A 21,345-nucleotide genomic window follows, 5' to 3' on the forward strand; every position below is an offset into this window, starting at 1 on the left:
TTATTTGTGGAAGACCATGAATGGTGGTGGAGGTAAGTTATTTTGCTAATCAAAATACTTGCTGCTTGTGTAATAGCAGATTGTTAATGAAATAACATTACTTTTTTCATCTGAAGAAGAGAAGGAAAGTCGAAGAAGAGAAGGAAAGTCGAAGAACAGAAGAACGTAGCATACAGTTTGAAGAAGGGAAGACAATTAGGGTTTTATAATTGAAATGGACTAATTTGGGTAATATTAGACAATTTCAAATACCAATTTGAATCAAATTCAATCTTGGCACACATCAGCATACAGCTGGAATGCCCACATGGCAGTTAACGTTCCACATCAGCAATGTTTTGACGGCACTTCTGCGAAGGACTAACGGAGATGCACGTTTCTGAATTTAAGGGATTTAGTTGGTCATTTAGAAAAATTAAGGACTAAATTGAATACCGATTTAAAATTCAGGGACTATTTTGGGCATTTACTCAAAACTAATATCTGTCCAAGTTTACGAATTAATTGGCGAGTTTAACAACAAAAAATACCTGACCAAAAAAAAAACAACAATAAATAGAAAAACGAAAATGTTATTTTTCATTTAAATTTTAACTTTTGGTCAACCTTTAAATTTAATAATATATTATTTTAAATTTTTTATACCTACTTTTACAATTAATATAAAATGAAAGTTATTTATTTTTTATTTTTTTTTACTCTAAAAGCTGAATAAAAAATAATTTTTAAAAAATATCTATTTGCGCTGAAATAAAAATATATTTGATAATATCTTATAAGTTCCTGACATTTGAAGATTCAATTATCGGGAATAATTTTATAAGAGTATCAGAGCTAAGAGCATCAGAGCTAAACAAAGAGAATAAATCAACAATAGCCAAAAGTTTAGAACAACAAATTACCTTTATAATTATAAGGATTAAGTACGATTTTGGTCCTTAAAATAAGGGTTGAAAATTTTTTTCGTCCTCGACCTTTTTTCACTACAAAATAATTCCAAAGATTTAACTTAGTTTTAAAATCGTCCTTCGGACAAAAATGTCATTCCTCCTTCTTCCCAAAATCAACTAACGCAGAACCAGAAGCTAAACCAGACGTTGGAGCAGAAGCAGAAGCAACACCAATAAAACAATCAACCAGAAGCACAACAACAACAATAACAATAATTGGATAATGAAATTAGCAAAAGGACAACAACAAAACCAAGAACCCAGAAGATAATGAAATCAGAAGATCAACAACAACAAAAACCCAGAAGAAGAAGAATCCAAAAACATCATCATCAAAAGAAACACTAGAAAATCATTATCATCATCGTCAAGAACCAAGAAAAACAAGAACCAGAAAAACAAGAACCCAGATGCAGAACTCAGAACTCAGAAAACAAAAAAATCATCATCATGCAATTACTATAATCAGAAGCAATTACTAATTTACTATAATCAGAAGCAGTATCACCAATAATAAATTAACAACAACAATTGTGAAGGGTGAATCAATAATGGTGAATCAACAATGATGAAGCAACAACAAAAGCAAAAATAAAAACAGAAATAGAAGCAGAAGGCAGAAAGCATAAGCAGAAAAGCAGAAGCAACAACAGGGCTCGATAGCGACGGGACCTCACTCCAATGGCGGCGACGGGACAGGGCTCGAGCGCGACTGATGACGGCGGTTCGCGATGAGGACGACAGCAGGACGTGGCTGGACGCGGTCTTCATCAGCGCCTTCGTGCTTCTCTTCTCTTCCTCTCTGCTTCTCTTTCTCTCTTTCTCTACTTGCAGTGATGCGAATCCAAGCCAGCGGTGACGCCAGCGAACTGCAGTTGTACTGGTGCGACGACGGAGAGGAGCTGTAGCGGTGGTGGACGGTGGTTTCGGTGGTTTCGCTGGCATGTCCTCCCCCCTTCTCCTTCCCCCTTCTTCTTCCCTGCCCCCACCCTCTGCGTGATTCCCCCTTCCCCTTCCCTTTTGTTTTCTTTCTTTTTTTATTTTATAATTTTTTATAATTTTTTAATGAAGGGTAATTTAGTAATAAAAAAATAAAATTGGTAAAAAAGGATAATTTTAAAATAAACTGAAATTTTGGAGACCATTTTGTAGCAAAAAAAGGTCAGAGACAAAATCGATTTTCGATCTCTACGTTGAGAACCAAAATCGTACCTAACTCTAATTATAATAACAAGTTCAGAACAAATCAAGTACGGCCTTATAGCTGGATATGATCCTTTTTATTGAAATGGAGTTAATACTTGTCCCAAACCCCCCAAAAGGCCAAAACACCTCGTTGATTTGAACATTGTAAGCAACTTTATTCCGATTTATGAGCCACTATTGGCTTATCTATGGTAGTAGTAAATAGTAATACCCGGTACTAAAGTAGACACTGTCCTTGTATGTGTCCTTTTTGTCCTCAGTTATTTTAATCGGACATCTTTGGAAGAACTAATTAAATATATTAAGCTATATTGTATGTATAGTAGGGTTGAGTACGGATAGTGGGTATCTTATTATCTATCCGAATCTGAACCAAACTAATTAAATTGGTTCTAGAACTAACAGGTAATCGGATCCGGTCCGAATCAAACCAATGCCTCTCTCTAGTAATTAGTTCGGGTAACGGTTATGGAGTTCGGAATCCGAACCAACTTGTGGACCCGACCACATATTAATTAAATAAAAAATAAAAATTTAAAAAATATAGATATGCCTTTTAATGATTTTGAGTTTCTTACCCAATAAAGTTATAACCCTAACACTAGCAGCGGTTTTCTCAAAGTTACGAAAACCAAACCGATCAATAAACCGGTAAGGTCACTGGTTTAATGGTTCACTGATTCGACCAAAATTCAACCGGGATTCAACCGATTTAATTAAATATTAAAAAAAATTAGAAAACCTATGTATATAAATATATAAATTCAATAATTTCTAACTTAATAAAATTCAAAATTTCACAATTTCACATAATAAATTATCTATAATTTAATATTAGAAGTTCACAAACAATTTCAAACATCAAAATTCATAACTCAAAATAATCAAAGCGCACATAGTGACAAACACATAATGTTCTACTATCAAAAAATCGTTAACAAATAAGTTTTCAACTTTCACAAAATCCTGTTAAACATATATACATGACTATTGACTGACAAAAAGTAGAATTGCAACCAAAATAAAGAGTGCATCTGGAGCAAGTGGGAAAGTTTTATAGAAAAGCAATCCTACTAGAACTTGTCCAAATTGTCAACATGTTATTGATAACAGTGATGTATGTGTATATCTTGTACAATCTACCATTTCATTTGAGGTTCTATATATTAACACATATGCTCTGTACTTCTATGTGGATATTGCACATGTGTGTGTAAGGTTGTCAACACGATCACTTATTCGCCATCACCCTCATCACATTTGTGTTTGCATTATTGTGCTTGTGTTCCATTCATTTACTCTAGTTTTCATGCTATTGTGCTAGGGAGAGAAAAGTGGAAAACACACTACACATAAAAAAGGGAAAGGAACATAGTAGACTCAGAATCAGAAATCAAAGAACCCAAAACCCAAAATCGGTATTATTAACAAATGTACAAACCAACCAATATTAATTAAAGCATCAGCGCTTACCGGCAGCGAAAGAGGAAGGAAAGTGACGGTGAGGGAGGAATGGGAGGTGACAGGCTGATGACAACGGAACAAGGGAAGTGAACTCAAACAGAGAGCGAGAAAGCTCGAAGCTTAGACACAGAAAGAGTGTGTGAGAGAGAGCGCACGCTTGAAGAGATGACGATCGACCGGGCAACCTTCGCAATAGTGATGCCACGGGGTCAACGCTTCCTTCGTGCGACAGTGACGAGAAGAGGAAAGATGAGAAGGGATTGGCGATGAGAAGAGCGCGATAGCACCCATGATTCCCGCCGGCAGCGAAAGCACCATCTACCGGAGAAGAAGAGTTCGGCCATGGGAGATTATGATGGTGGGCTGGAGGCTGGGTTTAGGTTAGGGTAAGGTTTCTGATTCTCAAAGATGAGAGAAATAGGTGGGGGTGGCGTGGGAATGACGCGTTAGAGCTTATATACCCGAACCAAAAATCCTAGAAAAAAGCTGGTCAGTTTTGGCGGTTCACTGGTTAAATAGCAAAGAAAAAAAAGAAAAATGAAAAGATCAAAAGAAAATCAAAGTTGCAAATCTCTTAGTATCAATGGTTAAAGAGCCTAGTTATGTGTTTGTGGTATTGATTGTCCAAGGATAGGGCTCCGGTAATTAGATCCGAGGGGTGCTTCGTCACCCGGTAACATGGGCCAACTGATCCGGAATTATCGATCCAAAGCCCACAATTAAGAATTTCCTTGAGACAAAATATTTAGAAGCCCAAAGAGACTCTAGACATCGATGTCTGGGAATTTAAAGTCTTTAGCTATATGCTTGTGGTGCGACCGTGTCAAGGAGAGGCTTGGGTAACTAGATATGTGGAGTGCTTTATCACCCGGTAACTTGGATCAACTAGCCCGGGATTATTGATCAAAAGTCCACTATCAAGAGTTGTCTTGAGACTGAACACTTAGAGTTGTCAACCAAAAGGCTCTCTCTATTATAAATAAAGAATTCAAGAATCAATCAAAGCTAAAGGAAAGAAATCTCATATTATCATCCAAGCTTCAGTTCTAAAGGATTCCTCACTCTCAAGACTTCAATATTCATTAAGAAAGAAGAGAATCTATTTATAATCACATGGTTTGCTAAACCCCACCCTCAAGAAGAACATGAACTTCAAGAAGATTCAATTCTCTTCCATTCAATTATTTTCTTTCCTTTTCCTTTTGCTTGAGGGCAAGCAAAGTTTTAAGTTTGGCATTGTGATGTGCTCACATCATTAGTTGTTTTTCTTACTTTCATTCATTGTTTTCTTTGGTTTAATTACAGTCTTATCTTCTAATCTTGTCACTTTTAAGTGTTTTGTACTACTAAGATATTTGCTAAGTATTTTTAAGGAATTATAATTAAAAGACAGGTAAATCAAGTGGCAAATTAAAGGTTAATCAAGGAGCAAGTTTAGCATGAAGAACCACGAGCCAATAATACAAGGATCAAGCCATACAAAGAAGCATAGAACAGGGAGTGCCATGCCTTGGAGGAGAGGAAAGAGGGTGTGCCACGCCCTAGCATCATCAAGTCCAGTCGTGCCATGCCCTCAGGAGAAGTCACCCAATATGCCATGCCAGGCACCATGCATGCCATGCTCTAACACAAGAAAGAGGGGAGTGTCATGCCCATGAAAAAGAGCACAAGAGCATGCCATGCCCTATGGAATCAGGCAAGGGCGTGCCACGGGAGAGCAGTGGGCGTGCCACACCCTAACCCAATTTCAAGCCTGGGAGTATTGTCCAATTTAGGTGTGCCACAAGGAGTCATGGGTGTGCCACACTAGCCTAAATTTGTCTTGTCTGATGTTGACTCATCACAAGTCTAACCTTAAAGATTTTATTTTAATTTTGAAGATTAAAGAAGATTTTGTAATTAATTAGTTCTGAATTTCTTTTAATTCTATTTTGACATTTAAGATTTAAATTAATTAGAGATGATCTTAATTATTCTTATTAAGATAAAATTACAATTTGAATTTAAATTAGAAAAACCTAGGTATAACAAGTGAATTACATTCACAAAGGAGGCATCGAGCTTTCTCCGCAGATTTTTCATCTTTGTGTTTTTGCATTCTTCATGAATCACTAATTCTTTGTCAAAGGGTTAGGGGCTTTGTTTTTGTTTCTATGAATTATTAATCTAAGTTTCTTTCTATTTTAAAGCTTGCATTGATCTGTTTATGATTGAGTATTTCATTCTTCATCCTTAAAGAATTAGTAGTGTTGAATGGTTGCTAATCCTGTTTTGAATTCACTTACTGATTCGACAAAGCATATATCCAAATTGTACTTGAAAACTCTTTCTAAATTGACTAGACATAGCGTTTTAAAAGTGTGCGACACAGCAAATGACTTTTTTTACCCTACTCTTGAATACATGACATATAATTCAGATTAGGACGATTTTCGAAAATTGTGTTTTCATATAAGATTCAATTGGACAGAACTAGCTTGGTTACATGACATATAATCCGACTTAAGGACTATTCTTGAATCTTATGTGGAATTGAATCAATTTTTGTACTTAACTTCGGTTAATCAACTAACCAAGACATTGGCTTTTGATTAACTAAGGAAAAACTGAGGAGTCAAGGAATTGAAAATTGGTTAATTAAGATTCGTCGTAAACGATCCTTGCTTGCTTTGAACAGAGAAAACTAAGTTTAATTCTTCTGAAGACTTAAGCCTCTCCAAAACCCTTGACTTCTCCATCATATATATTTTCCTCTAACAATCACATGTACTGTCTCAAGCAAGTTAAAACCCTAGTCTTCAAGTTTCTTCAAGATTTTACTCTTCCAACAAGTCTTCAAGATTTCAGCACTCAACAGTTCTAAGTTTTATTGATCTAATTAGTATAATTTTATATTTGCGTGCTCAATTCTGTTAATTCTCGTGAAAATGATATCCACTCACCGTAATATTACTTGAACGATCCGACGCGCTGATATCCATGAACTCTACTTTTTGCTCATCATAGTGATTAACCCTTTTAGGTCTCATTCTTGAAATATGACTAAATATTTACGGTGTCGTAATGTATATTTTTTAAACATTAGATACATTTTACATTGTATCATAACAAACATTTAAATTTTCTTTTTGTATTTTTTAATTTTGATATTGACAGCACAATAGTATTTTAACCATTGAAACTTGGTGTGTTAACCAGTCTGGCGGACAGCTTCATCCCAACAAATAGGAGCCTCATGTTTTTGGTTCCATGGGACACGCGTTCAACAATCGAATGACTAGATTTGAATTACAAGAAATCAAACTCTCATAATTTAATCTGAGCCTTAGATTTGGGTACCATGGGACACGCATCGTGCATGTGTCTGGTGGCTGTTCTCTTCTTCTCCCTCGATAGTAACTTTAGATTTATGTTTCAAGCCCAATTGGTAAATAATTTAAATAAGTTTTTTTAGAAAATGAGATTAAAATATAAGAAATTTTATTAATAGCAGCTTATAAATAAGTTATTTTGTGTTTGGATTTTTAGTTATAAAAGTACTTATTTTAAAATTGTAGCGTTTGGATAAATAACTCAAAAGATAATTTTTTTTTATAAAAGAGAATGAATATTAAAATAACGATGATAACAAATACTTTTCAATATTAAATGTTGATTTTACATAATCTAATCACTAATATTGTGTATGATATGGTAGGTGAAAAAAAATAAATATAAAATGTGTGTCAATGTATATTTTATTGCTGTTTTTTATTTTTTATTTTTATTTCTATTAGAACTCTCTTCTCCTTTATTGAGGTCAAGAACTTGTTATAATTAACTATGAAAATAATAATAAGCTATAAAATTACGGCTACGGATTCGTTACTCCTACTTTTATGTGGGAGTAACATTAACCATCATAAAAATATTTATAAATAGCACTCCGTTTTTGTATTTTTGGAAGAATTTATAATTAAACATTTACCCCTGTATTTTTTCTTTTTACACATTCTTCCTTTTTCTTTTAATCAGTTTCAAAAGAGACGAGACATTTGGCTCTGCTAGGGTTCTTGCCTCCTTCTACCAAGTCGCTGGTTCTCTATTCCTCTCCCTCTGTGGTCCCTATCTCTGATCATCGTGCACCGTCGTTGGTTCTCTGCTTCTCACCGTGCGCCGTCACTACTGCTCTGCTCCTCCCCATGTCTCGCGTTCGTTGGTGGGTGATCTCGCCGTGTCTTGCTTCCGTGTCTGCTCGAAGTCGAAGCAACATTTCTTCTCTTGTCTGGACTCACTCTGGCTTTCTGCTTTAGTTCGGTAGATCAATTCAGGTATCTCTCAATTTAGTTTCTTTCTTCTCGAAGTTTTAATTTTTCAATTAAGAAATGGAAATAATATGAAAGAGTCTAATCTGCCGCCGTGCAAAACGCCGTTTTTTGCTCCTGCGAGCTTCTCCTCCTTCCTGGAGCTTTTGCTCTGGTAGCTTCTCCTTATCCATTAACGTGCCTTCGCCTCCTCGATCTGTTTCTCAATTTGCATTCTAACTTCTCACTTTTAGATCTGTAACTAAATTCACATCCTCTTGTTTTGATTACTTCAATGATTGTTATATGCTAATTATTCTAATTACATCCTCTCTTAATAATATTTTCAATTTCGATTTTGAATTCACTCTTAATTATTTTTTCTAGCATTTCATCTTTCATGAGGCTTTGATAATTGACTGGATGCTCTTTATTTCTAACTCTGTATGTTCTCCAGTTTTTCGGCTGCATAGCAAATGTTTTGCTGATAATCTGTTTCCCTGTCTCCTTACTTTTGCAGCATTCCCCAATTAAATCTTGTGTAAAATATGGATGATGGACTGCTGAATCTTTATTGCTTTTTTGGTATTTTATTTATTTAAATTTTTTCGTGGCTAGTCTGATAGGATGTCCTTAAAATTCGTAGTATTTTAGGCTGCAGATTGGAGTAGTGCTACTTCCCTTTATGAACAGGCTGGTAAAACAACATTATTTATTCATACCTTAAATTCTGATAATATAGATAGAGATGTATGAAAATTAAAGCATGTAACTCTTTAATTTTGGCAGCTAATCGATTTAGAGTTGCCAAGGATTATGAGAGATCAAAAGCAGCATATGAGAAAGCTTCCAAGGGACAAGAGATGCTTGCTTCGTATCCTTATTTATAACTGGTTGTTCTATAATCACTGTGAAAGGATTCTGTGTTTCTGTGTCCTTGACAAGTAAACCAGCCCTTGGGATGCAGCTAAGCACATGGAATCAGCTGCTAATATGGCAAAGGAACTCAGAAACTGGAGAGAAGTTGTGAGCTTCTCTCGAAAGGGCGTCGGAATTGTACATTGAGTGTGGGAGGCCACAACCTGCATCAGATGCTCTTGCAAAGGGAGCCCGGTATTGTTTGGTTTCTGTTTTCATTTTCAGTATTCTATGCTTTAAGGATTTTGTTAAAGAACAAGTAAAACAAACAAAATGAACTTTATGGCTTGGAGATGCTGAATTATGTAAATGATATGTAGCTTTCTTTATTTAAAAATAATTACTTGTCCAAAGGCACAAATGTAGGATTAAAGCATGCAACATACATCAATTCAAGACGGTATCAATCCCACCAAGGTCTAAAAAATGGCAGCACCATCCATCAAGTACCAAGTGAAGCTCTGTCATAGAGTGTTGACAAATTTCGATCTTCAAAATGATTGTGCGTCCTCACTTTGCCATGTAGCTTGTCAAGAATCCTCCATGTCACACAATCAGGTGTGAGTTTATTCCTTTTCATCTCTCTAACAATCTAGTAAGCCTCCCTTTTCAAACCTAGATTGCAAGCACAATTGATCACAATATTATAACTAAATATATTTGGAGACACCCCAGAATCTACCAGTTCATACAAAAAATGACAAGCTTCATTAAAGTTATTGGTGCGACAGAACCCTTTTAGAATTGCTGCATAAACAAAATTATCATGAATCCCTGAAGGCCATATAACATTATGCCAAAAATTCTTCGCTTCATCTATTTGGTTAGATTCACATAGACCATTACCACAACAGTATAAGTGGTACTATCTGCAGTAATGCCATTACTTGCCATATTATTGAAGGCCCTCAATGCATCATTTGGCCTCTTTAGTTTGAATAGGCCTCGGAGAAAAGCATTATATGTCGCAACACTCGGTCTTACACCATTTTCAGGCATTACTTTATGGAGCAACTCAACAGCTTCATCAACTCTTGCAGTGTCCAATAAACCAGAAATTATAGTAGTGAAGGTCACAACATTGGAGCGGAAAATTTACCACTCAACATGTCCTGTAATACCGTTAGAGCTTCATCAATCCTCCCCACCTTGCAAAATCCATTGATAACTGTGTTAAGTGTGATCACATCTGCATGACACTGGCTTTGAAGCATGAGCACAAGCACATTCAAGAGTTCTGTTGGATTATTCACAATACAAAGAGCTCTTAAATAGATGTTGTAAATCCTAGTCTTGTCGACGCCTTCCCTACTTAGCATGTGCTCAAGAACTTTCCTTGCCTTGTCCACATCCAGCACTTGGCAAAGAGCTTCCACCAACACCTTGTAGGTATGCTCAGAAAGCAAGAATCCGAATTCAGCTTCCTCTAATAACTGATAAGCTCTCATACAATCACCATCCTTGCTAAGCCCATGTATAATATAATTATAACATGCTACACTCGGAACTAATCCTCTCTTCCTCATTATATACACAATCCTAGCAGCCGCATGATACCTCCCAACCTTGCAGAGTGAATCTATCATCTGTCCATATGCAACCTCCTCACACAAACTGCCCCCTAATGCAAACTCCTCGGCTATCCTAAACAATTCATTGAAGAACCCTCCCCTACACAGAGAATCAACCAGATTCGCAAAGGCTGCCATCTTCATCGAAGCCTCCCTTTCAACCCTCATCTTCTCCCATAACTGGCACATCATTCCCTTTGCTCCTTCTATATCCCTCATCCTAAGAAACCCGCCGACTAAAACACTATAAGTCAAAGAATTTGCCGCAATACCACTATCAAGCATTTCATCAAACACCTTGCGGCATCACCAATTCCACCAATTAAGCAGTACCCATTAATGAGAGTAGTATAAGAAACCACATTGGGGCAATGCCCTCTACCCTTCATGTCGAAGAACAGTATGTGTGCTTGTTGGGGTTGACCGAACCTGCAAAAGTGATCCATTAAGCGGTGATAGGTGACAATGGAGGAACAAAGCCGTGGTTAGCATGGATCAAAGAAAGGGCACAAGCCCAAGTTCGGTGCGCGGTTCGAGAGGGGAGGAGGCGGGAGAGGAGAACGTTGGAGGTGCGGTAGTCAGGGAGGAAGCCGGAGGAGAGGAAGGGGAGAAGATGTTGTGGGCTTCATCGAAACGGTGGGCGTCACAGAGGGAGTGGATGATGGCGGCAAGGTTGCGGTTGTGGAAGGTGGTGGTGGGTGGTGGTGTTGTCCATGTTGAATGGTGTGGTTGTGGATGGTGGTTGAGAATGGAAGAGAGGGGAGAACGAAGAAGGTTTGGATTTACTATGGATGAGAAAGGTGGTGGTGCGTGATTGCATTGCATTGACACGCGATGAGCCAATGGACAGAGGCTCCTTTGGGGCATTTGGTGAACAGGTTCTGTACTAACTTCATGTGAAATTAATAAAAAACTGCACATGAATTTTCATCATAAACACCCTTCTTTGTATGTGTCCTTGTCTGCATTTTTTTTCCTCCGTACTCTTCTTTGTTTTATTCCTCTTTTTTTTTTCCAAAAAGAAAAACAAGGGTAAAAAAAAGAAAGAAGCAAAAAGTTGTGTTTAGTTAGAAAAATGATTCCTAACTAGCAACAAAAAAAAATTTGACTCGACTCGGGCATCCATTCTTGTATTCACTCTTCATATTTTTTTACAAGTGCTCAATGTAACAAGAATGAACATTTTCACATTTCACAGTTTTTTTCCTTCCTGTTATTAAAGAAATAAAATGATGTGAGTTTGTATTAATGCTCCATCATTAATCAAATCAAATCATGGATAAGAACTTAACCAACATCCAAGCCTACCCAATAAAAAGGTGTTCAATCACCAATTACACTCATCATCCAATCATTTGTTTCTTGAATAAAACATGATAATTATATGTGTATAAGTATAACCATTGCAATCAAACTGTTTATGTACAAAACACACTCTTCATTTTTGTCCACTCCTTTTGGCTTCCAATGTTGTTCCCTCTTTGAGTGCTACTTGTGCTTCATGCTCCATTCCAAGTTCACCCAATAAAACATACTGAAGATAAGATGCAATGTGCCACAAAGGGGAAATCACTTGCACTTGCATTGCATCGCCTAGTGCTTCCTGCGGCATTTCGCTCATGAGATAACACAAACTGCGATGCGCATGTACCGTTGGAGAAACCATTGTTCCGGCATCAATGAACTGAAAGTAACAGAGAAATCTATTTTGTTTAAAATAGCGATCAAGGTATGGTATTGTGATTTCTAACTTTTGAGGGACGAAACTGTAGAGAGGATATGCAAAACAATCATGGATTTGTTGCTATTATTGTTTCTCATTTGAATACAAGTTTTCACATATCATTTACCAAACTAATTTAATCTACTTTTGCATTAGATAAATAAGGTCTTACTCTAGTGATATATAACACAACAATATTTATGTCATTATGTGTGTGTGCATATATAGATAAATAACAGAAATGCTATGTTCTTGAATGTTACTCTATCTTGTTAATGAATATTTTAATTAAAAATAAAAAACTATTCATCATTATGTAAAGGGTTAATTGAAATTTACCTTATATGTACTTTAACTCCTAAACTTAAAAATGTGCAAAAAGGACCCCTGAAAACATTGTGTTATGTGAAAATTGACCCTCTAAACTTTTCGAAATATGCAACTGTGGCACCTTAAACTTTTGTTAACAACTGATGAAAAAAATTGTTAACATGGTTAATTTGCATATCTGGAGAAATTTAGAGTGTCAATTTGCACATTTTTAGAATTCAAGTATTAAAGTGCATGACATAAAGTTCTAAGGACAAGGAAAAGTACAACTAACCCTTACGTAAACTTCACATGAGCAAGGATATAACTTGCAATTTTATTATTCATAGTTCATTAAGGACTAAAAAAGAAAGGTAAGACAAATTTAGATGATTGAGCATTCCCATGAGAAATCTACCTGTGTATAGAACTCAATTGCAAGTCTAAAATCTTTCTGCCGGAAAGCCGCATCGCCTTTTTTCTTACAATTTAGCATGTCCTGCATTTGATCAGTCCACATCTGGAAAGATAACTGTAGCATCACAACAGAGAAAAACTCAAATTAGCACACGACAAAGAAACAAGGTAAAAGTTAAATAAAAAATTACATATTACTTAATAGTTTGTCTGAATAAGTTAATATAAAAAGAACACATGATGCTTTTGGTTTGCATTTTCATTTTAATTTTAGTGTTTTTTATTTTCAGGATTTTGTGAAGAAAAAGAGAAACACGAGATGAAAACAGAACACTGATTTCTCTTTTTTCTTCGCAAAATCCTGAAAACAGAAAATATAAACCATAAGCACACTAAACTTTTTCCAAAACAATTTTAGAGGCATATAGCAAATTTAGATAGAGAACCTCATTTGCAATTCCCTCATCATCTTTATAGCCAAGTTTTTCCAAAACTTCATGAATGGCAGTCAGGTCCTTTCTTGAACAAGCTTCACCGAGCGGAGACAATAAAGCTAAAGTAGAACCATGCGGAATACCCATCAATTCATGTGAAGGAACCTAAAAGAAATAAAAAGATAACAGAAGAAATCAAATGAATAACAGTATTATACCAACCTCTGTCTCTTTCTGAAGAGGGGCCAAAGCAGCCACTAATGACTTCGGATTAGGCCTCTCTCTTGGTTCATACTGTAAACATCGAGATGCCCAGCGCACCAACTCGGTTCCATCATCATCAGAAAACTGTCCTTCCAAGCAAGAATCCGTCAGCATCTGAAGATTTCTGTCTCGAATCAAATCAAGAGCCTGCACCAACATTTTCAAAAAATTAGAGATACTTGTCACATTACATATAATATTCAAGTTTACACACCAAAGGATATATAAAGAAATAAAATTGTGCAATCTTCAATGGCACGATTTTCCCTAAAGTAACCTGACTTACATGACTTGGAGGGATATGCTTCCCACTCAGAATGTCAAGCAAAAGAGTTCCAAAGCTATATATTACACTTTTTGGTGTTACTCTACCTACAGAAGAAAAGTAGTTATTAAAATTTTGTTATCATCCTACTCTTACAAACGATTAATGATCATATATTCTAAAATGAAAAGACTGATTTTTCAATTTAATATCAACACAATGCTACTACTGAAGAAAAATGGCATACCAGTTCTGAGATACTCAGGAGGGGTAAATGCTAAATTCGTGCTATAACTTTTCCCATCCCTACTATTCTTCATAAGGCCAAAAGTTGAAAGCCTAGGATTACCATCCTGCAAAATTCTAACACAGGATTTGTATTAATTTAATTACATTAGACACATACACAAGGCGGACACAAAATTTTACCTCGTCAAATAGAACTCTATATGCATTAAGGTCATGATAGAGCGTACGTCCTTTGCTCGTGCAGTATTCCAGAGCTTTTGCAAGATGTAGAACAACTCTCAGTCGCATTGGCCATTTCATCGGTTGAGTTTCCCCTGATATAGAGACAAACATCAATTATTTCGCATATCATAGACTCAGCAGTATGTTCATGAAAACCATCACCAGAAAACAGGATAATCATCAAATATTGAAGCTAGCATAATTCTTTGGGAAGATTTACTTATGATTTTTGTAGTTTGAGTGCTATTTTGTATTTTGACAGTACAAAACCTAATTTTCTTAACAAGATGAATGTTATTCAGTTATTGGACAGTACTAATCCCATATTATGCACCAACAATGCACCAGGATTGACTCGTGACAAAGCAGATAAAAACAAAATAGTAAGCACTATATTAATTCAAGGCATACCAATTGGTTTTCCAATTATTAAAAAAAAAGAACAAATCATATCATGAAAGAAGCTATTACAATGGAAAAGGTGTTTTGCGAGTGTTTCGTTGGGCATGTATTCGGCTACAAGCAACCTCTCTTCGCCTTCACAACAACAACCAAGTAAATTCTCTAATCTTTGGTGACGAAGCTGGCCAACAGATCTAGCTTCCTCCTGAAGTTACAAAATGAAATTATCCTTATTAACTAAAATTGATACCAATACCATGTGAGGATTGAAAGTAACAGTGTGTGGTTTTAGAATCCACTAAGAAAGAAAGGTAACATTTACCAAAAACTGCCGAGAATCGGGCCAAGCATTCCTATTGAACCTCTTAACAGCAATCCTCATTTGATTCTCCAACTTCCCTTTATACACAACATTTGGAGCCTTCTCTCCATGTTCAGATACTATATTCTGAACAGAGAAACCGGATGTCGCATTCTTAAGTTGCTCAAATGTATATTCGCGAAATGCAAGCCCATTATCGACTTCACTTCTATCTTCATTTCCTGGAAAAGAAAACATTATATTAAACATCCATGAACCACAATTTCTTGAAATTACTGAGCAGAACATAATGCACCATAATATTATTAACAGTGTATTATTGTTACCTACCAGTATGCGGAACTTCAATAACAGATGCCTTAACTTGTGAATTTACGCAGCACGGCACGAGGCTGGAGAACTGAATCCCCATTTTGATTCACTAAAATAATAATATTTGAAGTTATGACAACCTCTTCCATTTTCAATTATTTGAATTTCTGTATATATCCAAAAAAAAAACATATGCAGCTGCAAATTTTGGAGCAAGAAATGCCTGTAACTCACATTAAAAAAAAAAATCCTTGTTTAAGGTTTAAAGGGTTTAAAAGAGCATAGCCTTTGATCACTCTCAAGCAACTAAAACAAAGTCATCAAGCACTAGCATCAAGAACCCATTTTCACAATTAACAAGAAGAGAAGACAATGATCAGAACAACATAAAAAAAATACTCAACAAATGTAAAGCTGCTTCATTTAAGAAGGGAATATGATAGTACTTTTCATTATTTTTTGTACATTTTTCGTTTCGTTGGGTTGGTGAAGAGAATTGAAGATGTCACATACATAGAAACACAAAGTAATAACAAAATTATCACAAAACAATAATCCCAACTCCATATGATCTTTGAATACTACACAACCAAACAACTAAGCAATTTTAGTATTTAAAGCTAAAAGGTAAATAAAAAGGACATCCATCATAGATGAAACATTTAAATGCATTTCATAAAAGTTAGGGGGAGAAATCATAAACACACAGAAGCTGAATATTTAACTTCACATGACAGCATAGTATCTAAGCATCTATTTGCATCTAGCTTTCAATTTTTTTTCTCTTATTTCACTTTCTCCTTTTTTCTCTTCGAGTCAACTCAATAGTATAGTTAGAAAATGCACCTAAAGTCTTTTCCATTTTTTCTACTTTGCCAAACTAAACAATGAATAAAGCAGCACTTTTTGAACCTACCCAAAAAGCAATTTCACCTTTGAAATTCTTCTTCAATGGCAGTGAGAAAAAAACGTTGACTCCTTCTTTTCTCCTCTCTCTTACCTAGACCAAATCAAAAGCTTTTACGAGATCCACATTTTCTTCCCAGAAAACAAAAGAGAAAAATAATAATAAAACCAGGAAAATTGTCTGAATTTTTCAAAGTTCAAGTCTTTTTCTCGATCCAATCAAACCCCATTTATCATTTTCCTCAGAAAACTTGGGATTTTCTTCTTTTGTTTCCTCCAAAACCCAACAATTCTTCAACCCAGATCAAGTAAAATATTAAAACCCAATTTTTTAAGTATAAAAAAATTTTCGTTTTTTAAATTGAAGAAAATCAATAAAGGAAGAATGAAACTCTAGCTGAACTGATCAACTTTGTGAGAAGCACAAAATGTATAAAGAAAAATGATGGTGAGTGATGATGAAACTAGGCTTCTCAATTTTATTTTATTGGCCCTTTCATTTGGAATAAAATTAAGGCCATAGATTCCTTAATCCTGTATTTTTGTAGGAGTATCATTAACCTTCATAAAAATAATTACAAAATATACTCCATTTTTTTTTGAAAAAGTTACTAATTTTTTTTTGATCCTTTCAATTATTGATTTTTTAACTTTGTCCCTTTTCTCTTTTTTTGAGTACGAAAAACGGAGAGAAATTAGAGTTCTTGGAGAGCATCAACAAGATTGAAGAAATCTCCTTCCAAAATAGAGTGTGGATTGAAAAACCTAACTCTGCCCTCCCCTTTCTTTTTGATTTCAGAGGCATTGAGAGAAGAGAAGTAGCTAGGGTTTCATTCAACTTCAATCCTGCCATTCTCATCCTCTTCCTCTGCTGTAAATTTCGTACGCCTCCGCCGCCGCCGCTCCCTGCTTCTTTTCATTCTTACATTAGAAGCATTCAGAGAAGAAAAGGTCCGCTAGGGTTTTCATACAATTTCAATTCCTGCATTTCTCTCTTCCTCTTCCTCTGCTGCACATCTCACAGGCATATTCTCACCGCCGTAACCTGCGACCGCCGCCGCGCTAGCTGCCGCCGCCGCGCAAGACTGCTGACAGACATTCTCAAGGATGACAGCAATTCTAACTCTGTATGTTCTCTAGTAATCTATTTCCCTGTCTCCTTATTTTTGCAGCCTTCCCCAATTAAATCTTGGTTAATTTGCTATTATCGTTGTGATTTATTGGTGTTGTGGTTTGATGCTTGATGCGCTTTCTCTGTTTTTTGGCGTTCGATTAGGAATTCGTGCAATCTTTTCATGGGAACCTGTGCGATGATGATGCCTTGAAAGTCATCAAGTTGGGGATTCCTGGTTGATTTTGTTGAAGCCATTATGGAGGTAGTTCCATCCAATTTGATCACATCTCAGGATAAAGACTGCAATTTTGTAACTTTTAATTTGATTCCATATTCCAGACAGCTTATACTGTCTAAAGTCTTCTATATTTCTTTATGCCTATGCAGATGTTGCATTTTTTTATATTAAAAGCGAAGTTTTTGAAAGAAGTTAGTTGCTATTTAAAAACATTGCAACTTTTTCATGTGAGGTTGTTAGAAAATACTACGTGATTTCACATAATGGTCAGATTCCTTAAGCCATCCATTATTCAGGTAACGCTATCTCAAAATTTTCATTCAATTTTCCTTGAATGCTGATTTTGCAACATTTTCCGGGGTATGTTTTCTGTAACACAAAGGTATTTGGACGCTGCGCCTCTCCAATTGAAGTTCGGCTTAGCAGCTTCCAAGTGTAATGCTACCAATAGCCAGTGCAAGGTTAGGATTGATTTAATTTTGCATTCTGCATTTGAACTGTAACTGTATATATATTGTATGTTGCTGTGATGGAATTTGCTTGTTATTTTTAGGGAAAAATTCCTCTAACAGAGATGCTCATAAATGCAGGCATATCTCAGTGCAATTATTATCTACCTTTATACTAATGACTACAAGCAAGCAGAGATGTGTTATAATGACTGCTCTCAGTGAGTTTCTGCCTCCTCTCTTGTTAGTTTCCTTTACTATAAAAGATTGAATGTCACTTTAATCAATTATTAATATCTATGGATAATATGGTTGTGTGGTGTGTCTAGGATTGATGCTTTTTGCAAAAGTGACCAGAATCGCTGTGCTAGCAATCTCCTTGCTGCATACTCAGATGGAGACATTGAAGAAATCAAACGTATCGCCCAATCGAGCAGCATTTCAAATCTTGACCACTCGGTAACCTAAGTTTGTATATATTACATTTCCTGTGTATGATCATATTCAGATTTCATACAAGGTGGTTTTAGAAGAAGTTCTAATAACTGTTCAGTCAGAAAATTCATACATCAGAGAATCAATTTTTTAGAGTGTAATACCAATATCGGCTTCTAAAAGATTTTTAATCCTCAACAAATTTTAATTACCAAATCAGGCTTTAACCTTTTATTTTATTAGACGTCAAATTTTGGTAAAAGGTTAGACAAATCGATCCCTATTATTATGTAACAAAGACACAACAGTTGCTAAAAATTTTTAAAATCCTCGTATTAATTCTTCTATATTAATGAACAGTTTGATGTTAAGACCGATTAAAATATTTGAAGAACAAAATATTTGGCTACAAGTTTTCTTAGAAATTAATTCGGGATATTACTTATTTTTCACTATATATTTTGTTATCCTGTCCCTAATTACATTGATTTCTAATGTAAGCATACTGAGTGGTAAGAAGTAAGAGCTTGTGGCACAATTCTTGTGATGTGAACTAGCCTTTGTATGAAACTTAGTATGTGAGTTTTGAATTCTACAGATGATTAGGCTAGCAAGGAAACTGCCAACAGGAGATGTGAGTGCATTGAAGGGTAACACTGCCAGACAGGAAGACCAGCCTCTAGATGAAAATGACCTCACTTAACAATTTTCCGGGCCACATTTCTTTTATTAATTTTTCGTTTCTGACATACCATAAGAATATTTTGATCTTAAAAACAATGAAACTTAAAAAGAGGATTGGTGCACCAAGTGTACCAAGTGTTCAATCTTATTCAATGTAAAGGTGACAAAAATTGTGAATGCTATGCTTTATAAACATGTCTTGGTATACTAGGCCCTGTAGGAGAACAATACTGAAATATGAACTTAAAAGAGAGTAGCCAAGGACTTGAAAAGAAGATTTTTAAATATTATTCCTGAATTGTTTCACTTAAAGAGTGATTACATACAGAATATAAAGATTATTTACAACCTAATTAAGGAAAGAAAATAACAGGTAATAAAAGCTATTCAAAACAAATCTGCACCAAATCTATCCTAATATAAACAAATATGTACTAATTATAGAATAATTACAACACAAGGGTTGAAAGTGAAACACATTATTTGAGGAGCAAAGTTCTCCATGTATTGTTTCTATTGATATCAATCATCATTTATATATCAGCAGCATTTCTTTTTCTGTTTATATACAGAAATTTAGAGATAAATGGAGATCAGTAAGGATGAAATCAATAAAGCCTAATTGACACCAAAAGCTAGCTTAAAAAGAAAAATATAAATATAAAAAAGAAAAGTATAAATGGGACAAAGGCACTAGCAACTACAATGTGTGTTTAATAGCATTAGCCACCTCTAACTAACAAGTTCACTCTATTACTAGGAACAAAAGAAAATTTTATATCTTGGCCTTACCCAGAATTTTCTTCAGTTTAGTTATGAATGGACCTAACTACTGAATAAATTGAAAAATGACTAGAGAGATCTTATTCTTCTTTTATCTACAACCTTTCTGGATCTCTTCGATCAACGCTACGAATGCCGCTCTCCATTGAGTAACTTGTAAATCAGAGCTAAATAACTTGAGCATTGCACTCAACTCGGCAGGACTGGCCTTTTTTAGGAATCCTTGTAGCAATGACTTCATCTCTTCAAATGAACGAAAATGTCCTTCTATGTTATCTTCTTGCTCCTGCTTTATCAAATTGAAGCCGAAAAGTTTGGTCTTGACATCACCCAGAGAGTTGCTTGAACCATTTGAGCACTTAGAGGCATCATTTCCACTGCCTGAAGGTTCAGAGGAAAGTTCTTTGTGATGCTAGTACTCTACACATTGATGATTGGGATCTTGAGCTTCAATGGCCTGAAATTGTTTGCCAGAATTGATTAAAACTTCAGAAGTTAGATCATAACTTCCTCGGTGGCTGAAACGATATTCAATATTTGAGATAGCGTTACCTGAATAATGGATGGATTAAGGAATCCGAACATTTTATGACCATTAATGCTTTGCAAAACCTCCAAGGGAGGGAGTTCTTGTTCACCTAGACTCTTACACCTCTCGATCTCAGCGTTTAGTCTGTCAAGAATTATTTCCCAACACTTATCCGCTGATGTGTTTGTGAAAGCTTCAGTTGGATGTTCTTCCATGGTAACCTGGAATGTATTTTACAAAATGTATAATAAACTTCGATCAAGAACTAGTCAATCATAGGTGTAAAACCAAAGAGAGATACAAGGTCAGAAATAATACCTTGAAAAGAGGACCAAGAAATCCAGCATCAGAGATTTCAGAAACATAATTACAGGGTCTTGTTGGATCAAGAATACTAAAGAACTTAACGCGGCTCTTGAATCCTGGATAAGTTTACCAAAACAATAAAAAAGTTGCTCTTCAAAAAAAAGAGTGCTCTGTCTTCGACACAGAATATGAAAGCTGGCTTATCCTGTAGTTATAAGTAGGAGAACAGAGAGAACACAATTAGCAATATTTATTTTAGTTAACAAGATCATGCATGATGAACAAGTAGCTTTTCAGTTTGGGATAAAAACCATTTGTCAAGCAACATTTTCACCACTCACTCAGCAGAAACTATACACTATTTATCAAGATGGTGTTTTCTATTTTCGTTTCATGTTTTACCACTTCTTCCTAGAGTCCTAAAAACTGAAAGCAGAAACAGAAAACAAGAACAAAAGCCAAACAAACACTAAGAATTTCACAGGGTAACCTTGAGTTTGTTGGGCACAAAATTATGTGAAATCACGTAGTATTTTCTAACAACCTCACATGAAAAAGTTGCAATGTTTTTAAATAGCAACTAACTTCTT

General features: G+C 35.4%; 3 protein-coding genes and 2 long non-coding RNA genes across 5 annotated transcripts; 2 read left to right on the top strand and 3 right to left on the bottom strand.

Moving 5' to 3' along the window:
* The first annotated feature begins 8,478 nt into the window (after positions 1-8,478).
* LOC112723031 (uncharacterized) lies at positions 8,479-9,056 on the top strand. Its single transcript, XR_003813209.2, has 3 exons — positions 8,479-8,600; positions 8,693-8,777; positions 8,857-9,056. It is a non-coding gene; the product is annotated as an uncharacterized lncRNA (long non-coding RNA).
* Positions 9,057-9,227: 171 nt separating this feature from the next.
* LOC112723048 (pentatricopeptide repeat-containing protein At3g18020) lies at positions 9,228-11,217 on the bottom strand. Its single transcript, XM_029291772.2, is given in 5 exon segments — positions 9,228-9,436; positions 9,921-10,694; positions 10,697-10,861; positions 10,864-11,007; positions 11,010-11,217. Coding segments are annotated over 5 exon segments (1,314 nt in total). The 3' UTR covers positions 9,228-9,413.
* Positions 11,218-11,830: 613 nt separating this feature from the next.
* Positions 11,831-15,727, bottom strand: LOC112741557 (serine/threonine-protein kinase BSK3-like). The gene is made up of 10 exons (XM_029293992.2): positions 15,330-15,727; positions 15,000-15,220; positions 14,747-14,882; positions 14,234-14,367; positions 14,052-14,157; positions 13,826-13,911; positions 13,498-13,686; positions 13,288-13,440; positions 12,843-12,956; positions 11,831-12,076 (listed from the first exon to the last, which is right to left on the bottom strand). Exons 1-10 carry the CDS (start codon positions 15,409-15,411, stop codon positions 11,831-11,833), a joined length of 1,467 nt encoding a protein of 488 aa, XP_029149825.2. The 5' UTR covers positions 15,412-15,727.
* Positions 15,728-17,890: 2,163 nt separating this feature from the next.
* Positions 17,891-19,285, top strand: LOC112741533 (gamma-soluble NSF attachment protein). The gene is made up of 4 exons (XM_025790556.2): positions 17,891-18,030; positions 18,160-18,239; positions 18,348-18,477; positions 19,052-19,285. The coding sequence occupies exons 1-4, from the start codon at positions 17,932-17,934 to the stop codon at positions 19,154-19,156; spliced, it is 414 nt and encodes a 137-aa protein (XP_025646341.1). The 5' UTR covers positions 17,891-17,931; the 3' UTR covers positions 19,157-19,285.
* A 331-nt stretch (positions 19,286-19,616) lies between these two features.
* LOC140178918 (uncharacterized) lies at positions 19,617-20,997 on the bottom strand. Its single transcript, XR_011871914.1, has 3 exons — positions 20,768-20,997; positions 20,473-20,670; positions 19,617-20,377 (listed from the first exon to the last, which is right to left on the bottom strand). It is a non-coding gene; the product is annotated as an uncharacterized lncRNA (long non-coding RNA).
* Between the last annotated feature and the right edge of the window lie 348 nt (positions 20,998-21,345).

The sequence above is a fragment of the Arachis hypogaea genome, chromosome 2, assembly GCF_003086295.3.
Source record: "Arachis hypogaea cultivar Tifrunner chromosome 2, arahy.Tifrunner.gnm2.J5K5, whole genome shotgun sequence".
Classification (NCBI taxonomy): Eukaryota; Viridiplantae; Streptophyta; class Magnoliopsida; order Fabales; family Fabaceae; genus Arachis; species Arachis hypogaea.